Source organism: Hemicordylus capensis, chromosome 2, assembly GCF_027244095.1.
Source record: "Hemicordylus capensis ecotype Gifberg chromosome 2, rHemCap1.1.pri, whole genome shotgun sequence".
Taxonomy (NCBI): Eukaryota; Metazoa; Chordata; class Lepidosauria; order Squamata; family Cordylidae; genus Hemicordylus; species Hemicordylus capensis.
This window is the reverse complement of record NC_069658.1, coordinates 185,466,296-185,489,800: the sequence shown is the minus strand read 5'-3', so window position 1 is coordinate 185,489,800 and position 23,505 is coordinate 185,466,296. Positions and strand designations below refer to the sequence as shown.

Sequence of the window (23,505 nt, the reverse complement as noted above, 5' to 3'; positions counted from 1 at the left end):
AGTGCCACAGGCTGATAGCATCCATGCCGCGCCGCATTGAGGCAGTAATTGCTGCAAAAGGGGCCCAAACCAAGTACTGAATACATATGCATGCTTATACTTTTCAGAGGTCCGATATTGTTCTATTCTTCAATCCTTGTCTTCTTGGTTCCATGTAATATTCTAATTTTCTAAGATTGTGGATTTGGGGTTTTCATGAGCTGTACACCATGATCATCACAATTATAACAAATTAAGGCTTGACTTATCTCGCTTTGCATGTAATGCGTCTGTCTCATATATCAGTTTCACCTTTTAATTTGCATTACTGAAATTAATGGACTTTTGCACGATATTCTAATTTTCCGAGTTTCACCTGTAGTAGCAACTATCTCAATTGATAGACCAGTTCCCTATGAATTTGTCCAAGCCACTTTTAAAGCCATCTAAGCTAGTGGCCATCACCACATCCCGTGGCAGAGAATTCCATATATCAATTATGTGAAAAAGCACTTTTTGTCAGTCCTAAATTTCCCAGCATTCAGTTTTGTGAGATGATCCCTAGCATTCAGTTTCATTCAAAAGCTTCAGTTTCTAGTGTTGTGTGAGAGAAAATCTTCTCTCTGTCCACTCTCTCTACTCCATGCATAATGTTATACACCTCTATCTTGTCTCCACATAGTCGCTTCTTTTCCAAAATAAAAAGGCCCAGATGCTGTAGCCTTGCCTCATAAGAAATGGGCTCTAGGCTCCTGATCATCTTCTGCACCTTTTCCAATTCTACAATGTCCTTCTTAAGATACAGTGACCAGAACTGTTTGCAGTACTCCAAATGTGGCCGCATCACAGATTTGTATAAGGGCATTATAATATTAGCATTTTAATTTTCAATCCCCATCCTAATGATCCCTAGCATGGAATTTGCCTTTTTCACAGTTGTTGCGCACCGAGTTGACACTTTCAATGGGCGGTCCACCACAAACCCAAGATCTCTCTCCTGGGCAAGTATGAGTTACGGACAGCTCAAACCTCATCAGGGTATATGTGAAGTTGGGGTTTTTGCCCCAGTATGCATCACTTTACACTTGCTTACATTGAACTGCATTTGCCATTTTGTCACCCACTCACCCAGTTTGGAGAGATCCTTTTGGAGCTTCTCACAATCTGTTTTGGATTTCACTACCCTAAATAGTTTGGTGTCATCTGCAAATTTGGCCACTTAGCTGCTTACCCAAACTTCTAGATAATTTATGAATAAATTAAACAGCACTGGTCCCAATACAGATCGCTGGGGTACCCCACTTCTTATTTCCCTCCATTGTGAAAACTGTCCATTTATTCTTACCCTCTGTTTCCTGTCCTTCAACCAGTTATCAATCCACAACTGAACCTGTTCCTTTATCCTATGACAGCTAAGTTTATTCAAGAGCCTTTCGTGAGGAAATCTGTCAAAAGCTTTTTGGAAGTCCAAGTATACTATGTCAACCGGATCACATTTAGCCACATGCCTGCTGACACTCTCAAAGAACTCCAAAAGGTTAGTGAAGCAAGACTTGCCTTTGCAGAAGCCATGCTGGTTCTCCTTCAGCAAGGCCTGCTCTTCTATATGTTTAACAATTTTGTCCTTAAGTATGCTTTCCATCAATTTACCCAAAACAGAAGTTAAGCTAAACAGCCTGTAGTTTCCCGGATCTCCCCGGATCCCTTTTTGAAAATGGGAATTACATTAGCCATTTTCCAGTCCTCTGGTATAGAGCCTGATTGTAGGGACAACTTACATATTTTTGCTAGGAGATCAGCAATTTCACATTTGAGTTCCTTCAGAACTCTTGGGTCGATGCCATGTGGCCCTGGTGATTTGTTACTTTTTACTTTGTCAAGACAGTTTACAATATCCTCTCTCGTCGTCTAAAATTGGCCCAGTTCTTCAACTTCCAAGCCTGAGAAACTCAGTTCTGGAGTGGGTATATGGTAAGTATCCTCTGCCGTGAAGACAGATGCAAAGAACTCATTCAGCTTTTCTGCAGTCTCCTTATCCTCCTTAATAATCCCTTTCACATCCGCATAATCTAAGGGTCCGCCTCCCTGGCAGGTTATCTGCTGATATATTTAAATAAGTTTTTGTTACCCCCTTTGACAGTTCTAGCTATATGCTTCTCAAACTCACTTTTTGCATCCCTTATTGTCTCCTTGCATTTCTTTTGCCAGTGTTTATGTTCTTTTCTGTTCTCTTCATTTGGGCAGGACTTCCATTTTCTGGAGGAATTCTTCTCTTTAATGGCTTCCCTGACCCTACCTGTTAGGCCCACTGGTTTCTCGTTAACTTGAAGGTACCTTTCCTCCTTGATATACATTCCAACTCAGTTTCTATTATTGTGGTTTTAAATAGGTTTCATGCTTTCTGGAGTGATCTGACCCTCCTGACTTCCCTTTCAGCTTCCTTTTCACCAGTCCCCTCACTTTTGAGAAGTTTGACTACATCTGATAAGGGAAGAGAGGCGAGACACTTCCATAATTTTAATTATAGTCAACTCAGTTTAGGGGCAGATCATGGGGTGCTAAATTCACATACAGTCAGATGTCATAGTGTAAATCTGGCTATGACTCTCACTTTGACAATGAAGAGTGTTGATAGTTGTTGGTATCATGTATTATATCTTTTTGGAGCACAGGTCATGGAGCACAGATCATTATATCTTTTTGGAGCACAGGTCATGGCAACATTAATATAAGAATACACAAATTCTTGTATATTCTGCCTATTTGTTGTGTTAGATCAGGGGTTCTCAACCTTGGGTCCCCAGATGTTGCTGGACTTCAACTCCCATAATCCCCAACCAAAGACCACTGGGGCTGGGGATTATGGGAGATGAAGTCCAACATCATCTGGGGACCCAAGGTTGAGAATCCCTGTGTTAGATCAAAGAGCCTGCATTTGTGCATGGATTCTCTTTTGTAGAGTTTTCACTCTGAACATGGTGATTTCACTGCCACAAAGAACAGAGAAAACACAAAAAATAGAGAAAAGGTAGTGAAAACAGAGGGCAGGTAACATATAATCTCAAGGAATCACAGGGTTGAGGAAATTACCTTCCTCAGAAAAGAGGGCAATGTCTCCTTCACTAACTGTATTAATAGGAAAGAGTAGGGCTATTTACACATTATGTACAATCTGTGCACAGTGTACACACTTATTTACACATATTTACATACGTACAGCAGTATGCAAATTTTGTACCCTACATCTGAGAGATCCAGTCCCCAGTTTCACTTTTTAAAAATGAATGCATGTGCAGTCATTCACAAAAACACAACATGTATGGAAACTTGAATGTGTGAATAGGTCTGCTCCTTGCCCAGTCAGGCAGCCTTGTTCCTTTGCCAATCCATTGCCAAGGACTCCTAGCTCCAAGTGAATGATGTAGGGAGTGGGAGGGGTCCAGGACTCACCACAATACTGGGCTCCGTCACAGAGATGTTATTGGGCTCTACGTGCAGCCGCACACATTGACTCAGAGTTGCTGTGAAACGGTGAGGCTCTGAAGCACGAGGACAGTCACTTTCCCTACAACACCTGAGGCAGAGGGGGAGAAAAAGGAGGGTTTGGAATGGAAATGGAAGTTTCACAGTCAAGCATTCTTGCCACCCTTCTGCCACCAGTGGACAGAAAAGCTCACAGCAGCCCATGAGCAAAGCGGCAACAGTGGAATAGAATTTGTATCAGACACACTGCCAGGGAAAGCTCACAGAACTTGGCTGCGGTGGGCCTGATTTCTCAGGCTTGATATGGGAAACCTAGAGGCAAGGAAGGACTCTTGCATGGGAAATCTGGCAGAGCAAAGATCAAGTCAAGAGATGAGGAAAGCAGAAGCAACAGCACGATCAGCAACACAGGCATGTGCGATTGCACAATGTGGGAGTGTAATTAGTCCGGGGACTGTAACACGGACCTGCTGCTTCCGCTCCAGGGCCCTGGAGGCTTGTTAGCACTGGAACCAAGGATGCTTGGGGAGGTGGGGGTGGAGAGGTCTGCCTTGAGGAAGAATTAGCTGTAGTTGCACATTAGAGAATCCAAAAGGAAGAAAGAACAAACAAACCAAAGAGTGCCAGTCAAGTAAGAAAGGGTCCAAAGTATGGATGTGCATGGAGCCGGGCGGGGGACGTTTGACTTCAATGGAGGGGGAGGGCACTCACCCCTCCTTCTGCTTCCCCGCTGCCGGCACTCCATTGTCTGGTGGGGCAGCAGCGTACCTCCGTGCTGCCCCGTCCGCTCCTCGGACCGGAAGTAAGCGGAAGTACCCAGCGCACGAGAGCACGTCACGCGCAAGTGCAATGTGCGCACACACGTGCCCGGCATGCACATGCGTGCCGGGTATTTCCGCTTACTTCGGGTCCGAGGAGCAGACAGGGCGGCAGGAAGGTACACTGCCGCCCCGCTGGACCGGTTTGCAATGGAGCGCCGGCAGGGGGGAAGTGGAGGGAGGGGTAAGTGCACTCTCCCCCGCCCTTAAGGTCAACCCCCCCGGCCTACAAATCAGCGGAATTGCCGGTCGTTCGAACTGGTTCCATGCACATCCCTAGCCCAGGGCAGAGACACTGTTGGGGCGGCAAGGGGTGCAGGGTGGGACGGGGAGACCTAGGCAGAGAGCTCAAAGACTGCAACTGTTGAAAAAGCAGCTCAGGGCCAAGGAGGGAGGGTGAGCAGCCCTGACTCTTCTCTCTGCCCTCCTTTCCTCTGCACGGCTGCGGGGAGAAGTGTCACCTCCGTTCTCACACTCCCCCCCAACACACACCCAGTACTATCACATAGTTCTATATTAAGCCAGGAGGTGCAAGTTGCTAGTGCCAGGTGCTGAGACAGTGATAGGGGATTGGGCGGCGAGTGGAGGGGGGGGAAGGAAAGGAGGAGAAACATCTGCTCACAGAGACATACAGCAGGGTGGGGAGGAAGGAGCCCTTCTCTGCCTGATCCCCACTCCCGCCCGCCCCAGCTCCATCCTGCCTCCTGCAGGGCAGAGAGAACAAATGAGCTTTGCCACCCACAGGGGCCAAAGACTTATCGTCTCCCCCTCCCCTCCCCCCACATACTACAATCAGCAATGGATTGTGGAGGGCAGGGGGAGAAAATGCACCGCCTCCTACTCTCTCCTCAACTCAGGGGACAACAGCTTCTATCTCCTTCTCCCCACCTCCAGCCCCCACTAACTTTTCCCTCCCAGTCAGCTCAGTGCTGGCAGATTTAATAGGATTAAGGCTCCTGCAGAGTCTAGATAAGGGGAAGGAAGAGAACAGTAGGAAGGAGGAGGGGAATATTGCAGTGGGCTGCCTCCTCAGCACCTGACCCCCAGACTTAGAATGGGGAGGGGGAGAAGAAAAATGGAGTGAGTGGTGAGTCTCAGATTCTCTCCCTCCCTCCCTGCGCCTGTATATTTTTGGGGGGTGGGTGAGAAATGATCTCACCTGTTGTGCAGGACACACCAGCCGCAGTGTGGGTCTCTCGAACCCAAACACTCAGCACAAGACAAGTACTGTTCACAGTTCTCCACTGGAAGTCGCACCACCTGAGGGAAGGGGTTAAAAGTCACAGATTTGGAGACCCCCTGCGTTTCCCCCCATCTCCTGCTCATCCCACATCTCACCTGAGTTGCCCTTCTCCCTCCCACCCGGCAAAGTTTCTGTGCCTTTAACAACTGCATGACAAGCTGAAATGCAACAGGTGCAGGTTCCTGGCATAGGTATACAGTGAGGGGAAAGCTACCTGTTGAATTTCTGCCTATTGTACAGCACGGGGGGGAGGGTTTTAATGGCCACCCTACACCCCACACCAGGCTTTAGCAACCCCACACTTGCAAAAAACCCCAGAAGCATCTTCACAGGAACTATATTCTTTGTTTCAGTACCCAATCCCATTTCACACACAGACTTCTTACTCATTTAGGAAACAAAATCAGTGTTCACAGCAATGAAAAAAAAGCTTTGACAGCCTCCATCCTTCTTCACACTACTAGGCCATGCAGACATTTTGCTTCCCCAGGACAATGTAGTTCCCCCATCACAACACCCTTGCCGTTCTCCTGTGCCCAGTTGTTCCCAACACTGTGCTAGGGATTTTGTCTCCCCATCTCAAAGTATGTTCAGACTGTTCTTAGTTTTGATATGTTAACATACCAAGAGGCATCCAGGTTGCCCTCCACCTAGCACACACGCACACTCCCCAAAGCCCAGCCACATTTGTGTCATGATACCATTTGCCTGGCCAGTTGAAAACAGGCCCTGAAATCCAGCCGTGGTTGAGCCCCAGAACTTAACTCCTAAAGAGAAAGAGGGGCCGGGCCCAAATGTATCTGGAATTCATACCTTCTAAATGTGATCTCAGATCCTTAGGAGGGCGGCAAGGGCGGCTCTGGTGAGAGGGGGGAGCCCCCCCAGACAAACAGTCTGTCCCTCCATTATGTTTCAGAAATCAGAATATATGGGGCCCAGTGTAATATAAATACAGTTTGTCCCTTCTGTGCGACCCCTCATTTTTCTTTTCTTTTCTGGTGCCACCAATGAAGTGCAGATAGTGGCTGACCCTGAGCAATCACAGCCACTATCTGTGAGTGGCTAACTAGACATTACCTAACTAGACATCTAACTAGACATTACCTGCAGTTCCATGTGTAGAACTCTTCAAGTTCCCTCTGCCTCAGCAGCCAGATCAGGCCTACAGTGGCAAACACCCTCTCCCAGCGTTGTGGCCCTGATCCAGATCCCACCCCCAGCTGCTACTTGCCCACAAGAGAAGACTTGTGGGCTCTCACACATTTTCCCTCACGGGGCATACAGCGGCAGGGAGAGGCATCTGGGTCAGTGTCAACCCGCCTGAACCACAGTCCCAATCCAGATTGCCCTCAGTGGCCTTTCACACACACACACACACACACACACACACACACACACACACACACACACTGTGGAGTTCCAAGCACTGGCCTTCAGGTAAACACCTGGTTTGAATCTCAGTGACGACTCCAAGGGAAAGGAATCCTTCATGGGTCTAGTGCGAGGGTTCTCAGACCTGGGTCTCCAGATGTTGTTGGACTACAGCTCCCAAATGGCCAATGGCCATCATGGCATTGCATGGGATGATGGGAGTTGTAGTCCAATGTCATCTGAGAGCCAAGGCCGGGAACCCTGGCCTAGTGGCACTCTTCATCTTATATTCTAAGGCTAAGGCCTGGCTAAAGGAAAAAAGAATGGCAGCTACCTCAGACTTAACCCCATACCAAGTCAATTCTTCAGCTCCTCATACCTCCTAGCTAAAATACAATGGAAACCACCCAGCCCTTTCATCTTCCCCAGCCAGCCCTGCCCCCAGCTGACCTGTCTCTGACTGAGCAAATAGAGGTGTCGCTGGTCAGGACTCAGGACCATGTCACGCAGCAGGCGCTCTCCAGGCATCACGGGCACAGACTCATAGAGATGGGCCTCATCCGGGTTGTCTACACGCACCTGTTGGTGTGATGGCATGAACAGTTTTACTTGTACTTCACATTTAAATTATGCAGCGCAGCCTTCCTCCTCTTCCCACCCCACATCCCCAAACATGCCTGAGTTGCAGCCGAATATTTGAGAGTTTCTTTTTGAGGAAACAACAGTGTGTTGGTAGCAGAAAACTATGGGCATAGCGAGTAGAGGGTGTAAGAGCAGGGGAAGAGAGAGAGATTCAGTGTGTTAAACTTGAAGGTGGGCTCAGATCACAGCTCAGGCTTGTCGTTTACTGGGCAACACTGTAGCAAGTCATTCTCTCAACTTCACATCTTTTTCTATCTGTACATTTATATGACACACAAAAACATAACTTGATAGGGGTGTTGTAAAGATGATAAAAACTGTGAAGTACTTTGTACTAGGAACATAGAAAGCTGCCTCATACTGAGTTAGACCTTTGAACCATCTAGCTTAGTATTGTCTACACTGACTGGCAGTGGTTCTCCAAGGTTTCAGGTGGGAGTCTCTTTGCCAATCCTATCTGGAGATGCCAGGGAGCAAACCTGTGACCTCCTGCATGCAAGCAAATGCTCCACCACTGAGTTATGGCCCCATCCCATAAGGGGAATATCTTACAGCAGACTGTGCTCGCATGTAGTCACTCATCCAAATGCAAACCAAGGAGAACCCTGGGGACAATTCATTCTCGCTACCGCAAGACTGGGTCTCTATCGCAGGGCTAGCATCCTATATAGTGGAGATTACCAACCTGTGGTTCTCCAGATGTTGCTGAACTACATCCCATCATCCCCAGCTATAATTTACTGTGGCTGGGGATGACGGGAATTGTAGTTCAGCAACAACTGGAGTGCCACAGGTTGAGAAGCCCTGCTATACAGAATGCTACACAAATAAATGAACCATATTGGGCTGGTTCAGATGTAACATGGTACCCAGATTACGCCTGGTTCCATGTGACGTCCCCCAGGCTTTGGAGCACACACGCTCCCTTCTCATGCCGACACAAGCATCTACTTTCAATTCAGGTTACCATAAACCAAGATTATGTCCAAACAGTGACAGCCAAACCAACCATTCTGGGTTTGTTCCAATAGCCTTACTAGAAAGAAACTATGACCCTTACCCAAGGTTAGGAGGGAGTTACAGTGCTCAGTTTATTTAGCTCAGGCGGGCATGGAGAGGGGAGTGTGTGCTCCTGAGCTCTGGGGACATCGCATGGGATAATTGTGGCTGCACATTACAACTGAATCAGCCCACAATAAATGGTGTCACAGTGGTGGGGTCTGGTTTCCTCTGAGAAACTATGAGCTGGAGTGGCTGAGCTATGATGGAAGGAACCGCAGGACAATATCACGATGAGAGGCCACAAGGAGGATTGGTAGCCATTCAGAGCACTGGTGCTTTGCTCCCTGGAACACTGAAGTCCTTTGCAGATGTCTCCTACATGTGATTGCTAGGCTTTTTAAAAAAGTACGAGTACCCAGTGTGAGATCTGGGTTCAGATGTCTGTCACACATTCACAGGGCAAACCCCTTATCTCCAAGATGGCTGCTTGTGCGGCATTTTGAACACTGGTTCAGAAACCCAAGCACAAGACATGTGCTCGAAGAGGAGAGCTGGTCTGGTGGTAGCAAGCATGACTTGTCCCCTTAGCAAAGCAGGGTCTGTCCTGGTTGCATATGAATGGGAGACGAGAAGTGTGAGCACTGCAAGATATTATTCCCCTCAGGGGATGGAGCCACTCTGGGAAGAGCATCTAGGTTCCATGTTCCCTCCCTGGCAGGATCTCCAAGATAGGGCTGAGAGAGATTCCTGCCTGCAAGCTTGGAGAAGCTGCTGCCAGTCTGTGTAGACAATACTGAGCTAGCTGAATCAAAGGTCAGACTCAGTATATGGCAGCAAAATGTGGCCCTTATCTACAGTTCCTTATCCATGAAATAGGAATGCTAATTGCTGGCATCACAGGGTCAGAGGCACCATTCCCCATGGACCTTGGGGCAAAGGTCTGTGTGCCCCTCTGTCCTGGAGGTCTCCACCAGTACCAATAATCTCGTTCTCGGCTCAGAGATACCTCCCTGGCATGCTGCCTCCTCCACTCTGGCAGCCCAGGGAGGCTCTCTAGGTCCTGCAGGGAGGCTACTGCTCCCCCTCCCCGCCCCCAGCTACCTGACCACCAGCTGTTGTGTGGGTGGGTGGGGCTTCCACAGGCAGAGTGCTGTGCTGTCTCCCTGGGAAGTTCTCCAGGAGCAAAGCTGGGGGCAGAGAGTCCTGTACATACCCTGTGCCCTGCAGCTGTCTCCTTGGTGGCTTGTACCTGCCTAAAGAAGAGTCATGAAGCCCTAGAGAAGGCAAGTATGGGAGACTATGGGGCTTGTGTTGTTTATCCCACCCCCCTTTGTATATTTCCAGAATAGCTTGGCATATGGCTTTGAAATTGGGCACAGATAAAGGGCAGGGTGGCAGGACTTGGTATATTGGATGTGAAGTAGATAAATCGATTTGATGATTTTTTAAAATGAATTTTTGAATTTAATAAACACTTCAAAAAGAGTCCTATAACTGGCTTGTTTCAAGGCACAGAGTTACCAGAACTCCTGGAAATGAAGTCCCCCTTGGACCATCATTTCATCCCTATCTGGAGGAATCTTCCCTTTGCCTTCATAAAAAGGGATAAAGCACACCAATTTTTTAATGTCCAATCATTTAGATCTCCAGGAATGGCTTGGCATAGGGCTTTGAAATTGGGCAGAGATCTTAGACAGGATGGCAGGACTCTGTGTTTATTCTGAAGTAGATCAGTCAATCCATCGATTTTTAATGATTTTTTGAATTAAAAGAACTTAGACTGGCAGCAGCTTCTCCAAGGTTGCAGGCAGGAATCTTTCTCAGCCCTATCTTGGAGATGCCAGGGAAGGAACTTGGAGCCTAGATGCTCTTCCCGGAGCGGCTCCATCCCCTAACGGGAATATCTTACAGCGCTCACACTTCTAGTCTCCCTTTCGTATGCAACCAGGGCAGATCCTGCTTAGCTTAAGGGGACAAGTCATGCTTGCTACCACAAGACCAGCTCTCTTCCCATGGAGGAGAGGTCCCGGGGGTGAGATCTTTACAACCCTATGCGGAGAAACCTGACCCTTGACCTCATCTTCTGCCCACACCTTTAGATCTTCTGGAATGGCTGGGCTAGGGCTTTGAAATTGGGCACAGAGGACAAACTGGATTGCAGAACTCTCGTGTTTTTTATTTCAAAGAAATCAGTCAATTCTGTGGTTATTACTGAATGTTTTCCCTGCTGCAGTAAAGCTGCAAGAAAGAGTTATCTCTATCTATAGTACTTCACACCTAGTGGAAGTAGAACAAATGGTTAACATCCAAATAAACAAATTTTCCCCACAAACGCACTATGTTCAAGTTGGTTTGTGATCCAGAAGATCTGCGTGAGAACTGTGACGCAAGGGTTGTGCTTTTAATTTTTGAATTCATTGGCATGATGCAACAGGAATTTAGCCTAAGGTTGGGAAGCCATCAGCGTGCGTGTGTGTACACACAGGAGGAATTGACTTGTTTTCTGTTGCTAGAAACAATGGGTTGTAATCACCAGGGAGTGAGCCCCCACCCTCAGGTAAGGCCATTAGGTCCTGGTTCTAAAATTACCTAGCTGGACCCCTGCACAAGGTTGCTGCAAGGATGAATGGGGCCTGCACAACTTGTGACCCACCAAACCAAAATGTATAACCAGTCATGTAAGAGAGCCATCCAGGGGCTCAGTAAACCACCTGTTTTTGCTGCCTGCTTCGAACTGCAAAGGTTGTCAAGCACTTGGAAGGTCACACTACAAGGCTGGTGGGCTGTGTTCAGCTTGGTGGGCCACCAGTTGTGCAGGCCTTAGGCAAGGCTTACCGAGAATTTTACACAGAAGCAGCCAGTAGTCATCACAAATCGTTTTAAAGGGTTTTGCTTAAGTGGAAGCTGAAAATCTCAGGCATCTAAAAATCTGCGTAGCGTACTAGATTCCGTGAGCAATTCCACATTTGGGAATTGCAAGAGATGAACAGCCCTGATCCTTTGAAAGGAGAAGTCTGGACTTTAGGATCATTAATGAGGAAAAGTTTCAGGAATGGATAAGAGATCTGAAGAAGGCCCACTCTTGGACACATTCAAGGTTAAATAATTTTTAAAAACATACACAAAATGTATATTTTATTATAGGAAAGGAAAGATTGTGCCATCGAGTTAGTGTTGATTCCTGGCGACCACAGAGCCATGTGGTTTTTCTCGGTAGAATACAGAAGTGGTTTACCATTGCCTTTCTCCCGCATAGTATGAGATGACGCCTTTTGCCATTGTTACTGAAGTGAACATCCGCCTCCAGCACTTTTCTATATCGCTGTTGCCCAATATAGGTGACTTCAAATATATATTTACTAGGCACAGTCTGGGAAACACACCGGCGGGGATTCGAACTAACAGCCTCTTGCTCCCTAGGCAAGCTGCTTCCCCACTGTGCCACCGCAGCCAATATATTTTATTATACCTTGCAATAATAACAACAATGTTATCACCACTCAACTCCTCCACTTTGAAAGCAAATTTGTTTTGAAACAAAGATGATTTGTGCCTTTAGCATATTGACCAAGTAGACTGAATAGGGGTCAGCAACTAGAGTAGGTAGGGCCCAATCCAGACCCCATGGTGTACCAGTGAAGAGACAATGGCGACTATGGCAGTGGTGCTTAAAACTGGCCCCTTTGGAGGAGGAGGAGCAGGGCTGAGAGGAACAATTTATCTATGTTCCCTGTTTTCTATTTGTTAGTGAGATTTAGTTAAGACTTAATTGAGCAAGATAGCTAAACTTGCTCTCTGCTGCTTAGTAATTCTGCTTGGCTTTGCAAATTAAAAATAGTCATAACAACTGGAGACAAAATGAGAATTGCAGAAGTTAATCAAAATGGCTTTCATGCAAAAGGAGCAACAGTCAACACCATGTCTCTATATTCTGGGCTGCTGAGTTTTTTTAGAATTTTTTTTTTTTTTTTAAATAGGAGAAATCATTGCAGCCCCTCTTTGGAGAGACAACGAAATGATTCGGCCTCCTGCAGCCAAAACGTTTTGGCGCAGGGCAAGGGGTACCTTTAAAAGGAGCCAGGCAGGTCATACCTGCTCCTCCAGAGAGCTGCCACTGCCCCCACCTCCCCATCACAGCGCTGTCATTCTTTAAATCTAACTTCTATGTGCATCCTTCTAAGGCATGCACATGGGCACACGCTCACAAGTTTTTTGATGTCCGCTCAGTTAATTTTAGATCCCACTCAGGTTGAATCAAGAAGGCCCCATTCTGAACGGACGCGCACACATACTGTCTTGAGATTGCCGCTCAGAACAAAATTCATTCCACACATAGATGGAAAAAATGAGAGAACACTGGACAAGGGGGGACAAATGTCCACAGGCCTGAAGGATCAGGGGCCCCCAGGCTCAGGGTGCGCCCTGCCACCACCCTTTCTACACTGGGTGTTGCTGGGGCACTCAGTACTTGGCACCTATGCAATGGGAAGAAGCATGCTGGGGCTTCCTTTCTCCTGCACCGCTTCCCCCTCCCAGCAGACCCCTCGCCCCCTCGCCGCTGCTCTGCCCTCTGGCCACTATGCAGGAACTGTTGGAAGAGGGGATGCCCGGCTCCAATCCACCACTGCCCCTGCGGGGGGGATGGCAACCTCATGCCCAGCTTGATTTCGTGCCTTTGGGCCAGTGCCGCTGCTGGCCACGGTGGTAGCCACCCTCTGGAAAGGGTCACTGCACTGTGAGTTCAGAAAACAGGGAGGGAAAGGCTTGGGGGGGTTAGGTTGCCCTGCCCCCTTGTGTCTGATGTCAGATGCAGGGGGTGTGGCTTGGGGCACTGAGGCCCCCTGGCTAAACACTTTGTCCCCCAGCCGCCGGGAACCTCGCCACGCCCCTGCTGCCGCACAGATGGGATGCTGTTCCCAGCAGCCTTCACACAGTGGCAAGCAAATGGTGTTGACGCATGCGCCGACGCCATCTGTATGCCGACGTCACACAAAGGCTGCTGGGAACAGCATCCCACGGGCGGCGTGGCAGTTTAAAGGGGACAACAGCACAGCTGCTGCTTTCAAGTTGGATTCAAGGAATGACGGTGCAGCAGCGGCTTACCAGAGATATCCCTCCCCACCCCCTGGGATATGCACGAAGCATTTCATGCACATCCGTAGGTGGAAATTTTTTTGCTTTCGCTAGTTGAAATTTGGCCATTAATAGTATTTTGATCTTTCAAATATTCAGTAACACAGCATTACATACCTGGTTGAGTTATTGGTAAAATTCAGACAACTCCTGGGATCTATGGCATCTTAGCATTTTTGGAAGCCTCTCATAAAACTAGAAGCTAACCAGCAGCAGAGGGCTATTTAACTGTGTATATCAGCCACTTAGTATATAGAACCATCAGTTAGTAGGGCAGGACAGTGGTGTCCTTGGGGGGCAGGGGCATGTGCCCCCAATGTCTGGAGGGGATTCCCCAGATCTCCCTGGCCTCGCATCTTGCCTCCTCCTTTGCCGCTGCAAGGACACAGCAGAGGAGCTAAACAGTGTGCCACTGCTGATAGGCGTGTGAAAAACAAGCAGGGATGTGGCAGCGGGTGAGCATGCACCACTTCCTGGCGGGCTTTACACATGCTGGGCAGCAGCGCACTGTTTAATTCCACTGCTGCCATCCCATCCTGGCAGTGGCAGGAGCACCAAAGGCTGCTCCCTGCAAGGAGGTGATGGCAAGTGGCAGCACTGCTGAAGGCTACCCCCCTCCCTGGAGGCAGCAGGAGTGCTGAAGGATGCCACCCAAGGTGGCAGTGGCAGGAGCAAAGAAGGCAACCCACCCCATGGCAGTGTAGGAGCCCAGGCCCCAGCAGGAACAACAACAAAAAAATGTTTTAAAAGTCCTAGGCCCTGAAGGCCTAGGGGGGCACAGCAATTCCCCTGGGGCAGAAACCTCGTGCAAAACTACTTCACTACTGCTTACTAACTGCGTATTGCAGGGGAAGTTGTACGGACAGGGAAACTGGCAAAGTACCCAGGGGACACGCTTTCACCTAGCCAGATGGAATGCATGGGACATTTTGCTAAATGACCCTAAACTTGAATGTGGGAGTTCCCTAGGAGGCCTAGAGTCTTTTTGACACACTGCAAGATAAAATGTCCTCCTTCAAAGTGATCCCCCAAAAGTGACCCTGAATAACTCCCAATATAGATTTTTCAAAATTCACCTTAATATTTTCAGGGCTATTAACATGCCATACACATGCTTAGAGAGCCAAACCATCCTAATTATGAACTGTTGAGCAAAACACTACTCTTTTTAGCCCCCAGTCAAGGCCTTCCCCCCAAAAAATCTGGAGGAATAACTATGTGTGAAACTGTCGTCTCTCCTCTAAACCATTCCAAATTGCCCCCGCAGACAGACAACACCAGGGCCAGTTTTGCACCTGCGCTTCCCTAGTGCCGCATCCAGGGTCATTTCCTAAGCCATCCCCACAAGGGGCATAGCAAGGCTGGAGGGTCCTGGGACAGGAAGTGAAAATGGACCCCTGCCCCTCTCAGACCCCAGTTCTTCTCTTTCCCCTTCATGAGGGGAACTTCTTTTTAAAAATTCAATGTCGCTTTATTATGATTTTTATTTTTTTATGTATTTTAAATGTTTCATATTTTATATCACTAGCAGACATAGCATCTGCACCGCTAGTTGGTCGCCACGCTTTCCTTCCCCTGCCGCGGCCGCCCGCCTCCCCTCCCCTTTCCCTCCCCGCCTGCCAGCAGCGCTTTCCTTCCCCACCCGCCCCGGCAGTGAGGCTCCGCCACCTGTCTACTCTCACCTTTCCTTCTCCCCCGCCAGCCCAGCAGCGCTTTCCTCCCCCGCCAGGCACAGCGCGGCTCTGCTGCCACCGGCCCCTCGCCATCCACCCGGGGGCAACCTTCTGGGCCAGTTTGCTCTCCCCCCCAGGTCTCCCTCCACCTCTTGCTTGCTTCTTCCCCTGCCTCCGTCTCACTCGCCTTCTGGGCATCCCCATTCATCCACGCATGGCCCGTCTTAGAGGAATAAGTCTATAGAAGATATAGCTATAGATATAGATATAGATGTTTTAATCCTAGAGATTTCTATATTAGGCAGTATATAAATTCAATAAATAAATAAGCAAGCCAGTCAGTTAGGAGAGTATGCTTGAAACATCTCCCCTTGCTTGATACCGAGATGAGTCCTCCAGCCAACAGCAAGCCAATGAGTGGGGAGAGAGGGGAGCAAGGGGGAGAGCAAAGAGCAAGCTGTCACCTAGCCAGAGAGCCCACCCCTCCCTCGGGGCCTAGGGTCAGGACATTTGTCTCACCTTATTCAATTATAACTAAGCCCCTGATCCTACATACATACACACCCCACTCCCTGGTGCGTACGACAATGATGGATATTTATATACCGCTCTTCAACAAAATTCTCAAAGTGGTTTACATAGAAAGATACATACATACATGGGATGGTCCCCTGTCCCCAAAGGGCTCACAATCTAAAAAGAAACATAAAGGTAGACACCAGCAACAGCCACTGGAGGCATACATTTCACAGAACATTCTCCTCCACTTGCCATCTGTTGTATTCATCAGATTTATATACCACTTTTCTTCCAAAAGTAAATATTCAAGACAATGTACAATTAAAAAACAAGCAGTTAAAAATGACCACTTACAGCACAATAATACACAACCAACCGAAGCAGCAAATACACACAACAGTCCAAAAGCAAGACCACAGATGTTTCAAGTTAAAAACATTAAGTGGAACAGCAGCATCTTCACTTGTCTGTGAAAGGACAAAAGAGTGAGGGGGCCTGGTGAATCTCAAAGGGCAGGGAGTTCCACAGCATAAGCACTGCCAATGGGAAGGACTTATTTTCTAATAGCCTAGACCTGCAATGGATTCTGAAGCAAGGCACATTAAGAACAGAATACAGTACTTCCTTCAGAAAAGTTTAATCATGCAATAGATCTGATTTTTCTCATTATAGCTGCAACTTAACGAACAGGTCTGAATGCAACAGTTTGGAGCAATAGTTGTCAGTGGGCAGCAGGGAATAAAAAAAGAAGCATTTTACTAATAACAAAATCTGACATTTTATATCTGTGTGTGTGATTTAGAAACATGCTGAACTACATCCCATCATCCCCAGCTATAATTTACTGTGGCTTGGGATGACGGGAATTGTAGTTCAGCAACAACTGGAGTGCCACAGGTTGAGAAGCCCTGCTATACAGAATGCTACATAAATGCATAGTCAAGAGGTATATGTTCCTCACTTCTGAAAATTTAACTTCTCAAGACCTGGAGGAGGGGGGCTGAAATCTTTTGGACCCTAGCGTGTGTGTGTGTGTAGTGGGAAATGAATTGACTAGCAAGCCAGAGGCTGCCGGTTTGAATCCCTGCTGGTATGTTTCCCAGACTATGGGAAACACCTATATCGGGCAGCAGCGATATAGCAAGATGCTGAAAGGCATCATCCCATACTGCACAGGAGGAGGCAATGGTAAACCCCTCCTGTATTCTACCGAAGAAAACCACATGCCTCTGTAGTTCCCAGGAGTAGACACCAACTTGACGGCACACTTTACCTTTTACTTTACATATATTAACACAACTTTTAAAATATATCTCCAAAATGCAAAATAGTCTTTAACAGGGGCAGAGGTATCAGAAATAAAGAGCCACTCTAAAATAAATAGGGACAGCTGTAGTATAAGCCACTCTTTCAAAGAGAACCGGGCTTCCTAGATGGTGAAGAAGAGACTCTGAAATGGGAGGGAAGGGAACTAGCTCCTCCTTACCCTAGTAACACAGGCCAGGTCAGATGAACATGGCCCCCACTGGTCCCATACACATGATAAAGCAACACACCCATTTTGACATCTTTAAATAACGTGCCTATGCATTTTTGGCCCATGACTTAATCACATGTGAGGTGTGTCCATCAGAATTGCTCTTCTACACATGCTCCAAAACCTGATTTTAGGGCACATGCAGATTACAACGAACACCCCTGTGGGGAACTGGTGAGGGCTGTGTTCATCTGAACTGGGCAGGGAGTGAGAAATGGGAAAAACACCACCCCAAAAACTTACAGAAAACTCTAAAGATTTCCCTCTTGCACACTGGTGAGAGAGCACAGGAGAGAAGCAACAGAAGGAAGTGAATCCCTCTCTCCCTTTCCACAAGCCCTACTTAGACATTATGTTGTATGAGTGTAGAGATGTCTGTACACTCATGCATGGTTTGTTTGTTTTTTTAAATGAATGACTGAACCTGCTTTCATTTAAATGTAAACCTGGGTACAGGCCCCCCAAATGCATGGTTCAGATAAGGAAGTGTACTGCTGTATCTGTGTTCAACATAATCTGTGAATAAACTTTACCTGTGTACACTTGCACAAGCATTAAACAAAATGTGTGAATAGGTCTACAGCTTCATGATTCCCAACATTTTACCTTACACAGCTCACAATGACTTTAGGAACAACAAATATTTATATACTACTTTTCAACAAAAGTTTCCAAAGCAGTTTACTTAAAGAAATAATAAATAAGATGGCTCCCTGTCCTCAAAGGGCTCACAGTCTGAAGAGAAACATAAGATAGACGCCAGCAACAATCACTGGAAGTACTGTGCTGGGGGTAGATAGGGCCAGTTACTCTCCCCCTGCCAAATAAAGAGAATCACCGCGTTAAAAAGGTGCCTCTTTGCCCAGTTAGCAGGGGTTTGAGGAGAGCCTTGTCCCTGGAGGCAGTTGACTGTGAGGGACATTCTCACAGGATAAGGTGGAAACCAGAGGCAGAACAGAGACATGCTCCTTTCCCCACATCGAAGGAAGGTATCTACAAGGGAAAAGACCCACACCACACACACACACAGGCAGGCACTTGCCCCAAAGCGAAAGCTCAAAGGATCTTTCATCCTGGACAACAAAGCCCTATTGAGCCTCCCCCACAAACCAACCAGGCCTCTGGGGTCAATGCAGTTGTAGGGCTGGGGATTCAGATACAAGCTCCACCCCCTCCCTTCCCCAAGGATGGTATAATGGTCCTTTTCAGACTTGACTGAGGGAACAGGCAGGTCACCACATTTCCCTCTGTCCCTCTTCCACGGGGGTCACCCCAGGGCGAGGCTCCAGGCAATGCAGCAACAAGGCAATTAGTGTAGTAAAAGGCGGGAGAGGGAGATCTGGAATGGCAAAGACAGACGGACAGGCTACCTCCCTGCCTCCTGCCATCCTAATTGAATCTCTACCGTTTGCATGAGGAACAGAAGGGGGTCATGACCTCCCCTCATGTCCCCTGCCAGGGGTTCAAGAGTTGAAACAGAATTTCTCTTCTCCTGCCCCCCCACCTCCCCCCGCCACAAGCTAAGCTGTAACTCAATTCCGTGCAAGGAGCCCCGAAGACCAGACGCCACAGCCCCTGGGGACTTTTCCCCCACCCACACACCCTTCCACTTCAAAACTGGCCCCACGGCTTGTGAAGGAAGAGGAGAGAGAAAGCTGGCATAGCAGCTGGGATGCTTCCTCTCCAGAACCAATCCAGCCAGGAGATCAAACTCCCCCCCAAAAGTCAACCCTCAAAAGGGCTTTCGCTCCAGGCCTATTTAAAACGGCAACCTCAATGGCAGGAAAGCAGAGAGCTGAATCATCAAGTCTGAACTGAGGTACATCAACAAAGCTGGGAAGCTCCCAAAGCTAACATGCAGCTGAGCCAGCATTTGATTTCTAAAACGAAAGGTGCAGGAACCCACACCTTCCTGAAGTCATGATCTCCGGCTTGGAAGTCCTTCCCCAAAATTCTACAAGATTTAGTGAGGGGTGTGACAGTCTAACGATTTCATTGTGGTGAGGCGGGCGAAGAGGCATGATGCACATGCTAATAGGTACTTGATCAATTCATGTGTTCAAGTGCTGAAGTCTTGGCACCTTCAATAGGGCCTGAGTTCAAGGCATAAACTGGACCCGGAAATAATTAAGGAGAGCTGTGAATAAGCCCTACCCCAGCCTTAGGTCACATCTCCCCATGTCCCAGAAGCAACCACTTCCCATCATCCTCTCTCCTTCCAAATCAGTCAGTCAGTCAGTCAGTCTCTCTCTCTCTCTCACACACACACACTCCCCATCTCCTCAGAAGGCATCAAAATCAGGGCGGAAACTGCTGAGTTCAGAGCAAAATGCATTTGTGGGGAGGAGAAGAGAACCCTGGAGCATCTGCATCTCTAGTCAACATTATCAGTGGCCCTCCGCTACACCTTGGTGTCTAGATCCACACCTACAGCCCTCCGACTCTCACAATGCCACACAGTTTGAGACTCTGTCCACCTCCTCTGCTTTCTCAGACATGGACTCCACTACCCCCCACCCCCCCAAAAAAGAAACCCTTGCCCAGTTAGATGGAGGAGAGGTGCGCCAGCTCACTTGCTGCCCGGTTAATATTTAATGTGACGAGTCTGTTGGGCACACAAGCCTCTGCAGAGTGCTAACTAATGGCGAAAGGTGGGGGCTGCCAGTAACACTGACTTCTCTCCTACCCCCACCCCACAGAAGGCAAAGCGGGAGGAGGGGTGGGCTGGAAGAAAATATATATCTCAAGAGAAAGGGGTGTTTCGTGTCTGTTCAGATCTGGGCTCTCCGAAAGAGGATTTGCCTCCTTGCCTGCCCAGCCACCTCCCCACTGTCCCAGACGTGAGGGGATTCACTCCCCATCTGCACACATGGACTGGGGGAGGTGTGGGGCAGCCTGGAAGCTGCTTCACTTTCCCATGGGGCATGGCCTAATTCTAGAACATACAGCTCCTGGCATAGAAGAATTTACCCCCATGGCGCTTTCCTTCCCAACCCTTAGCACCCAGCAAATGGAGAATGTGATAACAGAAGCGCAAAAGACATTATTTACAAAAAGAAAGGAAAAAGAAAATGTGCCCAGGGCCTGAGATACCCTGAAAGCAGTCCTCAGGTCCGGAAATGTGTGGCCTAGCTATGGTGATCCAGTGGCGAAGGAAGGGCATTCTATACACAGTCAGACACATTCATTTACTAAACTAAAAAAACCAGAAAAACATAGTCTCGGCAAATGCATTATAGGATTCTACATCCAGGCATTGATTTATAAAATCTTCTAGGGTGGTCTGACACCCATGAGTCCCGGCGGAGATTAAACATTCAGAAGAGTGCTTGTGCTGTGAAAAGGGAACTGACCATACAAAGCTAGTTTAAATTTTATCTGATGAGGGTCAAACTGTAGTGGATCACCCAAATAAGAAAAGGCACCATAGTTTCTAGAAAAGATGGTAGCAATGCCTGAGGATGGACTTTGTCAGGAGATATTTCTGTGTAAGTGAATAATATAGCTGGAGGGATGTTGTTGGGTAAGGCAAAGATACTTATGGGAATACATGGTGCAAACAGGGGGACAAGCATGGGCAAGTATCTCCCCCCACAAATTTATCACTTGTTCCACCCCTTGCAGGCAGAGCTCCATTGGTGGAATTTGTAGGCAGCCACCCTCAGGACTGCAGCTGCATGAGCAAGTGAACTTTCTACACATTTCCTATTAACAGTTTGCAGGTGGGAAACAGAATTTAACCTCTTTCCAAAACTACTTTTCTTCACCTATGCTCCATCCCAATATTATTCACCTTGTGTCACCACTGCATATTGGGGCCAAAGGATGCTATAGGACGCTTGGGAAGGGGTACTGTAGGCCCACCCATCACCAGTTAAAGAGGAAGTGCAAAGGCTATCTAGTCCCAACCACAGAAAGGCAGCTGGAGGTACCAAGGGAAAGGACAGGCCCAGCAGACTCTTTTAAAGACAGCCCAAGTGCAACCACTTCCACCCTGCCACCCATCCTTTTCTCTTCTCCCTCCCTCTCTCTCCACACATTTCCAAGGGGAACATCTTACCTTCTTGAGGTTGCCAGCACGGGTTCCAATGAAGACCACTGAGTGGCCTCGATAGGTGTAGGCAGCAACGCTAGCCATGCCCTCAGCCTTCTCCTCCAGCAATGGGATTCCCTCGATGACCTGCAGACCCCCTAGAGGCTGGTTCAGCACCAGCCCACAGAAATTCCCGTTGATCTGCATGGGCTGCAAATAAGGAGAGAAGGGGAGCGGAAAGCGTCAACGTCCAATAGGATTCTGGTCCTTTCCCCTACATTATAGGGATTGGATACATTATGACATTCTATCTCCGCAAATACCTATGCCTGGTGTATGCGTGTATGGAGAGAAAAGGTGTTGTTTTGATCACAAGAGCCAATACCTTCTGGGGTCTGCAGTTCTGGGGTAAATTGAGATCAAGTGAGTTAAGAGAATTAAGGAAAGGGACAAGACGACTGTTGTGTCAGGATATCTGGGCTCTGTCCTTGAGGGGAACGGAAACTAGAGGGTAGGGAGCAGACAAATTGCTTGACCACACATACCGTATTGATGCAAGGGAGCTCCTTGTTGAGAAGCCATGGTAGGGAAAGTCGCCCTTCGCCACGGTAGCATGACTGGATGCGCTCGCGGATCCGTTGATTGATCTCATCCAACGTGAAAAGGCAGAGAAGGCTCTCACGGGGTGGTGCTGCACGGTTCTTCTGGCCCTGCGAGAAGGCAGCATAGAGCACATCCTGTCCCTCAGCAATACCCAGCGACTGGGCCAACTGGCGACCCGCCTTGGACAACTGAGCGGCCTGAACTAGGCGGTATTCCACACCATCTTTGGAGCAGCCCAGGGGGAATTCCACATAAGAGTAGAACTCAGTGTCATTGGCACACAGACGGACAATCTTGGATGAGAAGAACCGCTCCCCACCAGACACACCAGGGCCCCCGGGCCCTCCTGCTGGCTCCAGGGGCGTCTGGGCCGTGTCAAGCTGCAAGGTGAGGAAATATACAAAGCCCCCAGAGACAAAGGCCGACACATAGTAGATATCAAAGGCTGGGTAGAGCGAAAGGGTGTCCGAAGGCACCTTGATCTGGGAGGAGACAAACTCGTCCTGGTAAACGAGGCTGAACATATCTGGACTGGTTGCATCAGGAGTCAGGCGGCGACTGGAGAGGGTGGGGAAGTATTCTGAGCGCCCTCCAATGGACGTGCCTACAAAGAACTGGCTGGGTTGCCGAGGGTGCTCCACAATCACGCCAACCATAGCATCTGGCTCACGCCCTCCAGAAAGGTAGTGTTCTTTGCGCTGGTGCGGCTCACCCAGCTTTGCCAAATCATCTAGCCGCAAGAGTTGGCACACCCCCTGCCAGACGCTGCCACAGGCCACCAGCCGATTGCCAGTATAGTCAATCAGCAGTAGTTTATTGATGTTGTCGGCAGGGGCCAGCCGGTGAGTACAGAGCCGCACACCGGGTGGAGGGTAGCAACGGGGGTCATCCGGCACCGGTCCCGTAGTGTGAGCCCGCAGCTGGGTCAGGTTGGCAGAGAGCTTGTAGATGCGGTTGATGGCACCAAGGTAGACCTCACCCATGTCATGGTGAACAGCCAGGTGGGTGAGGGACATGTCTGAGACGGTAAAGGTGGCGCGCGAGGGTAGGATGCCCAAGACGAGTGGCGGTGAGAAGAGGAGGACTGTGGCGGTGATGGTGGTGGCAAGCAGCAGCCGCCACATGATCACCAGGGAGTTGCCTGGGGTCAGACAGGGCCAGACACAGGCAGCTCATCCAGCCTGCAAGGTGGAGAGAAGGTGGTTAAGGGCCACGCCAGAGTTGCATTGCATGGTGAAAACACAAAGAATTCTGTGGCACAGTAAAACAGTCAGTAAAACAGCACATTCAAAGTCATTGCTTGATGAGGAGTCATCAGGTAATGAACATGCCTCTGTGAACCAGTCCTTAAGATCACTGTTCCCTTTAAGAGGGATTCCCAGATGTTGTTGACCTCAGCTCCCATAATCCCCAAGCAAAAGCCACTGCAGCTGGGGATTCTGGGACTTGTAGTCAACAACATCTGGGAA

The 23,505-nt window shown here is 48.5% G+C and overlaps 1 protein-coding gene and 1 long non-coding RNA gene across 4 annotated transcripts in view; one reads left to right on the top strand and one right to left on the bottom strand.

Annotated features, from left to right (window-relative positions):
• The window catches only part of PLXNA3 (plexin A3), a 100,705-nt gene that overhangs the window by 71,198 nt on the left and 6,002 nt on the right, over positions 1-23,505 (bottom strand). For 2 of the 3 annotated variants that reach the window (XM_053300322.1, XM_053300323.1), the window contains 5 exons: positions 21,979-23,217; positions 21,461-21,643; positions 7,345-7,473; positions 5,440-5,540; positions 3,430-3,553 (listed from right to left, as the gene is read on the bottom strand). In XM_053300322.1, the coding sequence (XP_053156297.1) occupies positions 3,430-3,553; positions 5,440-5,540; positions 7,345-7,473; positions 21,461-21,643; positions 21,979-23,160 (1,719 nt within the window). In that variant the 5' untranslated portion in view covers positions 23,161-23,217. Of the gene's footprint in view, positions 1-3,429; positions 3,554-5,439; positions 5,541-6,627; positions 6,655-7,344; positions 7,474-21,460; positions 21,644-21,978; positions 23,218-23,505 lie in introns of those variants that run through there. The other variant, XM_053300324.1, reaches the window with a different exon arrangement.
• LOC128346733 (uncharacterized) lies at positions 1,391-21,098 on the top strand. Its single transcript, XR_008317160.1, has 3 exons — positions 1,391-1,516; positions 2,224-2,309; positions 21,025-21,098. It is a non-coding gene; the product is annotated as an uncharacterized LOC128346733 (long non-coding RNA).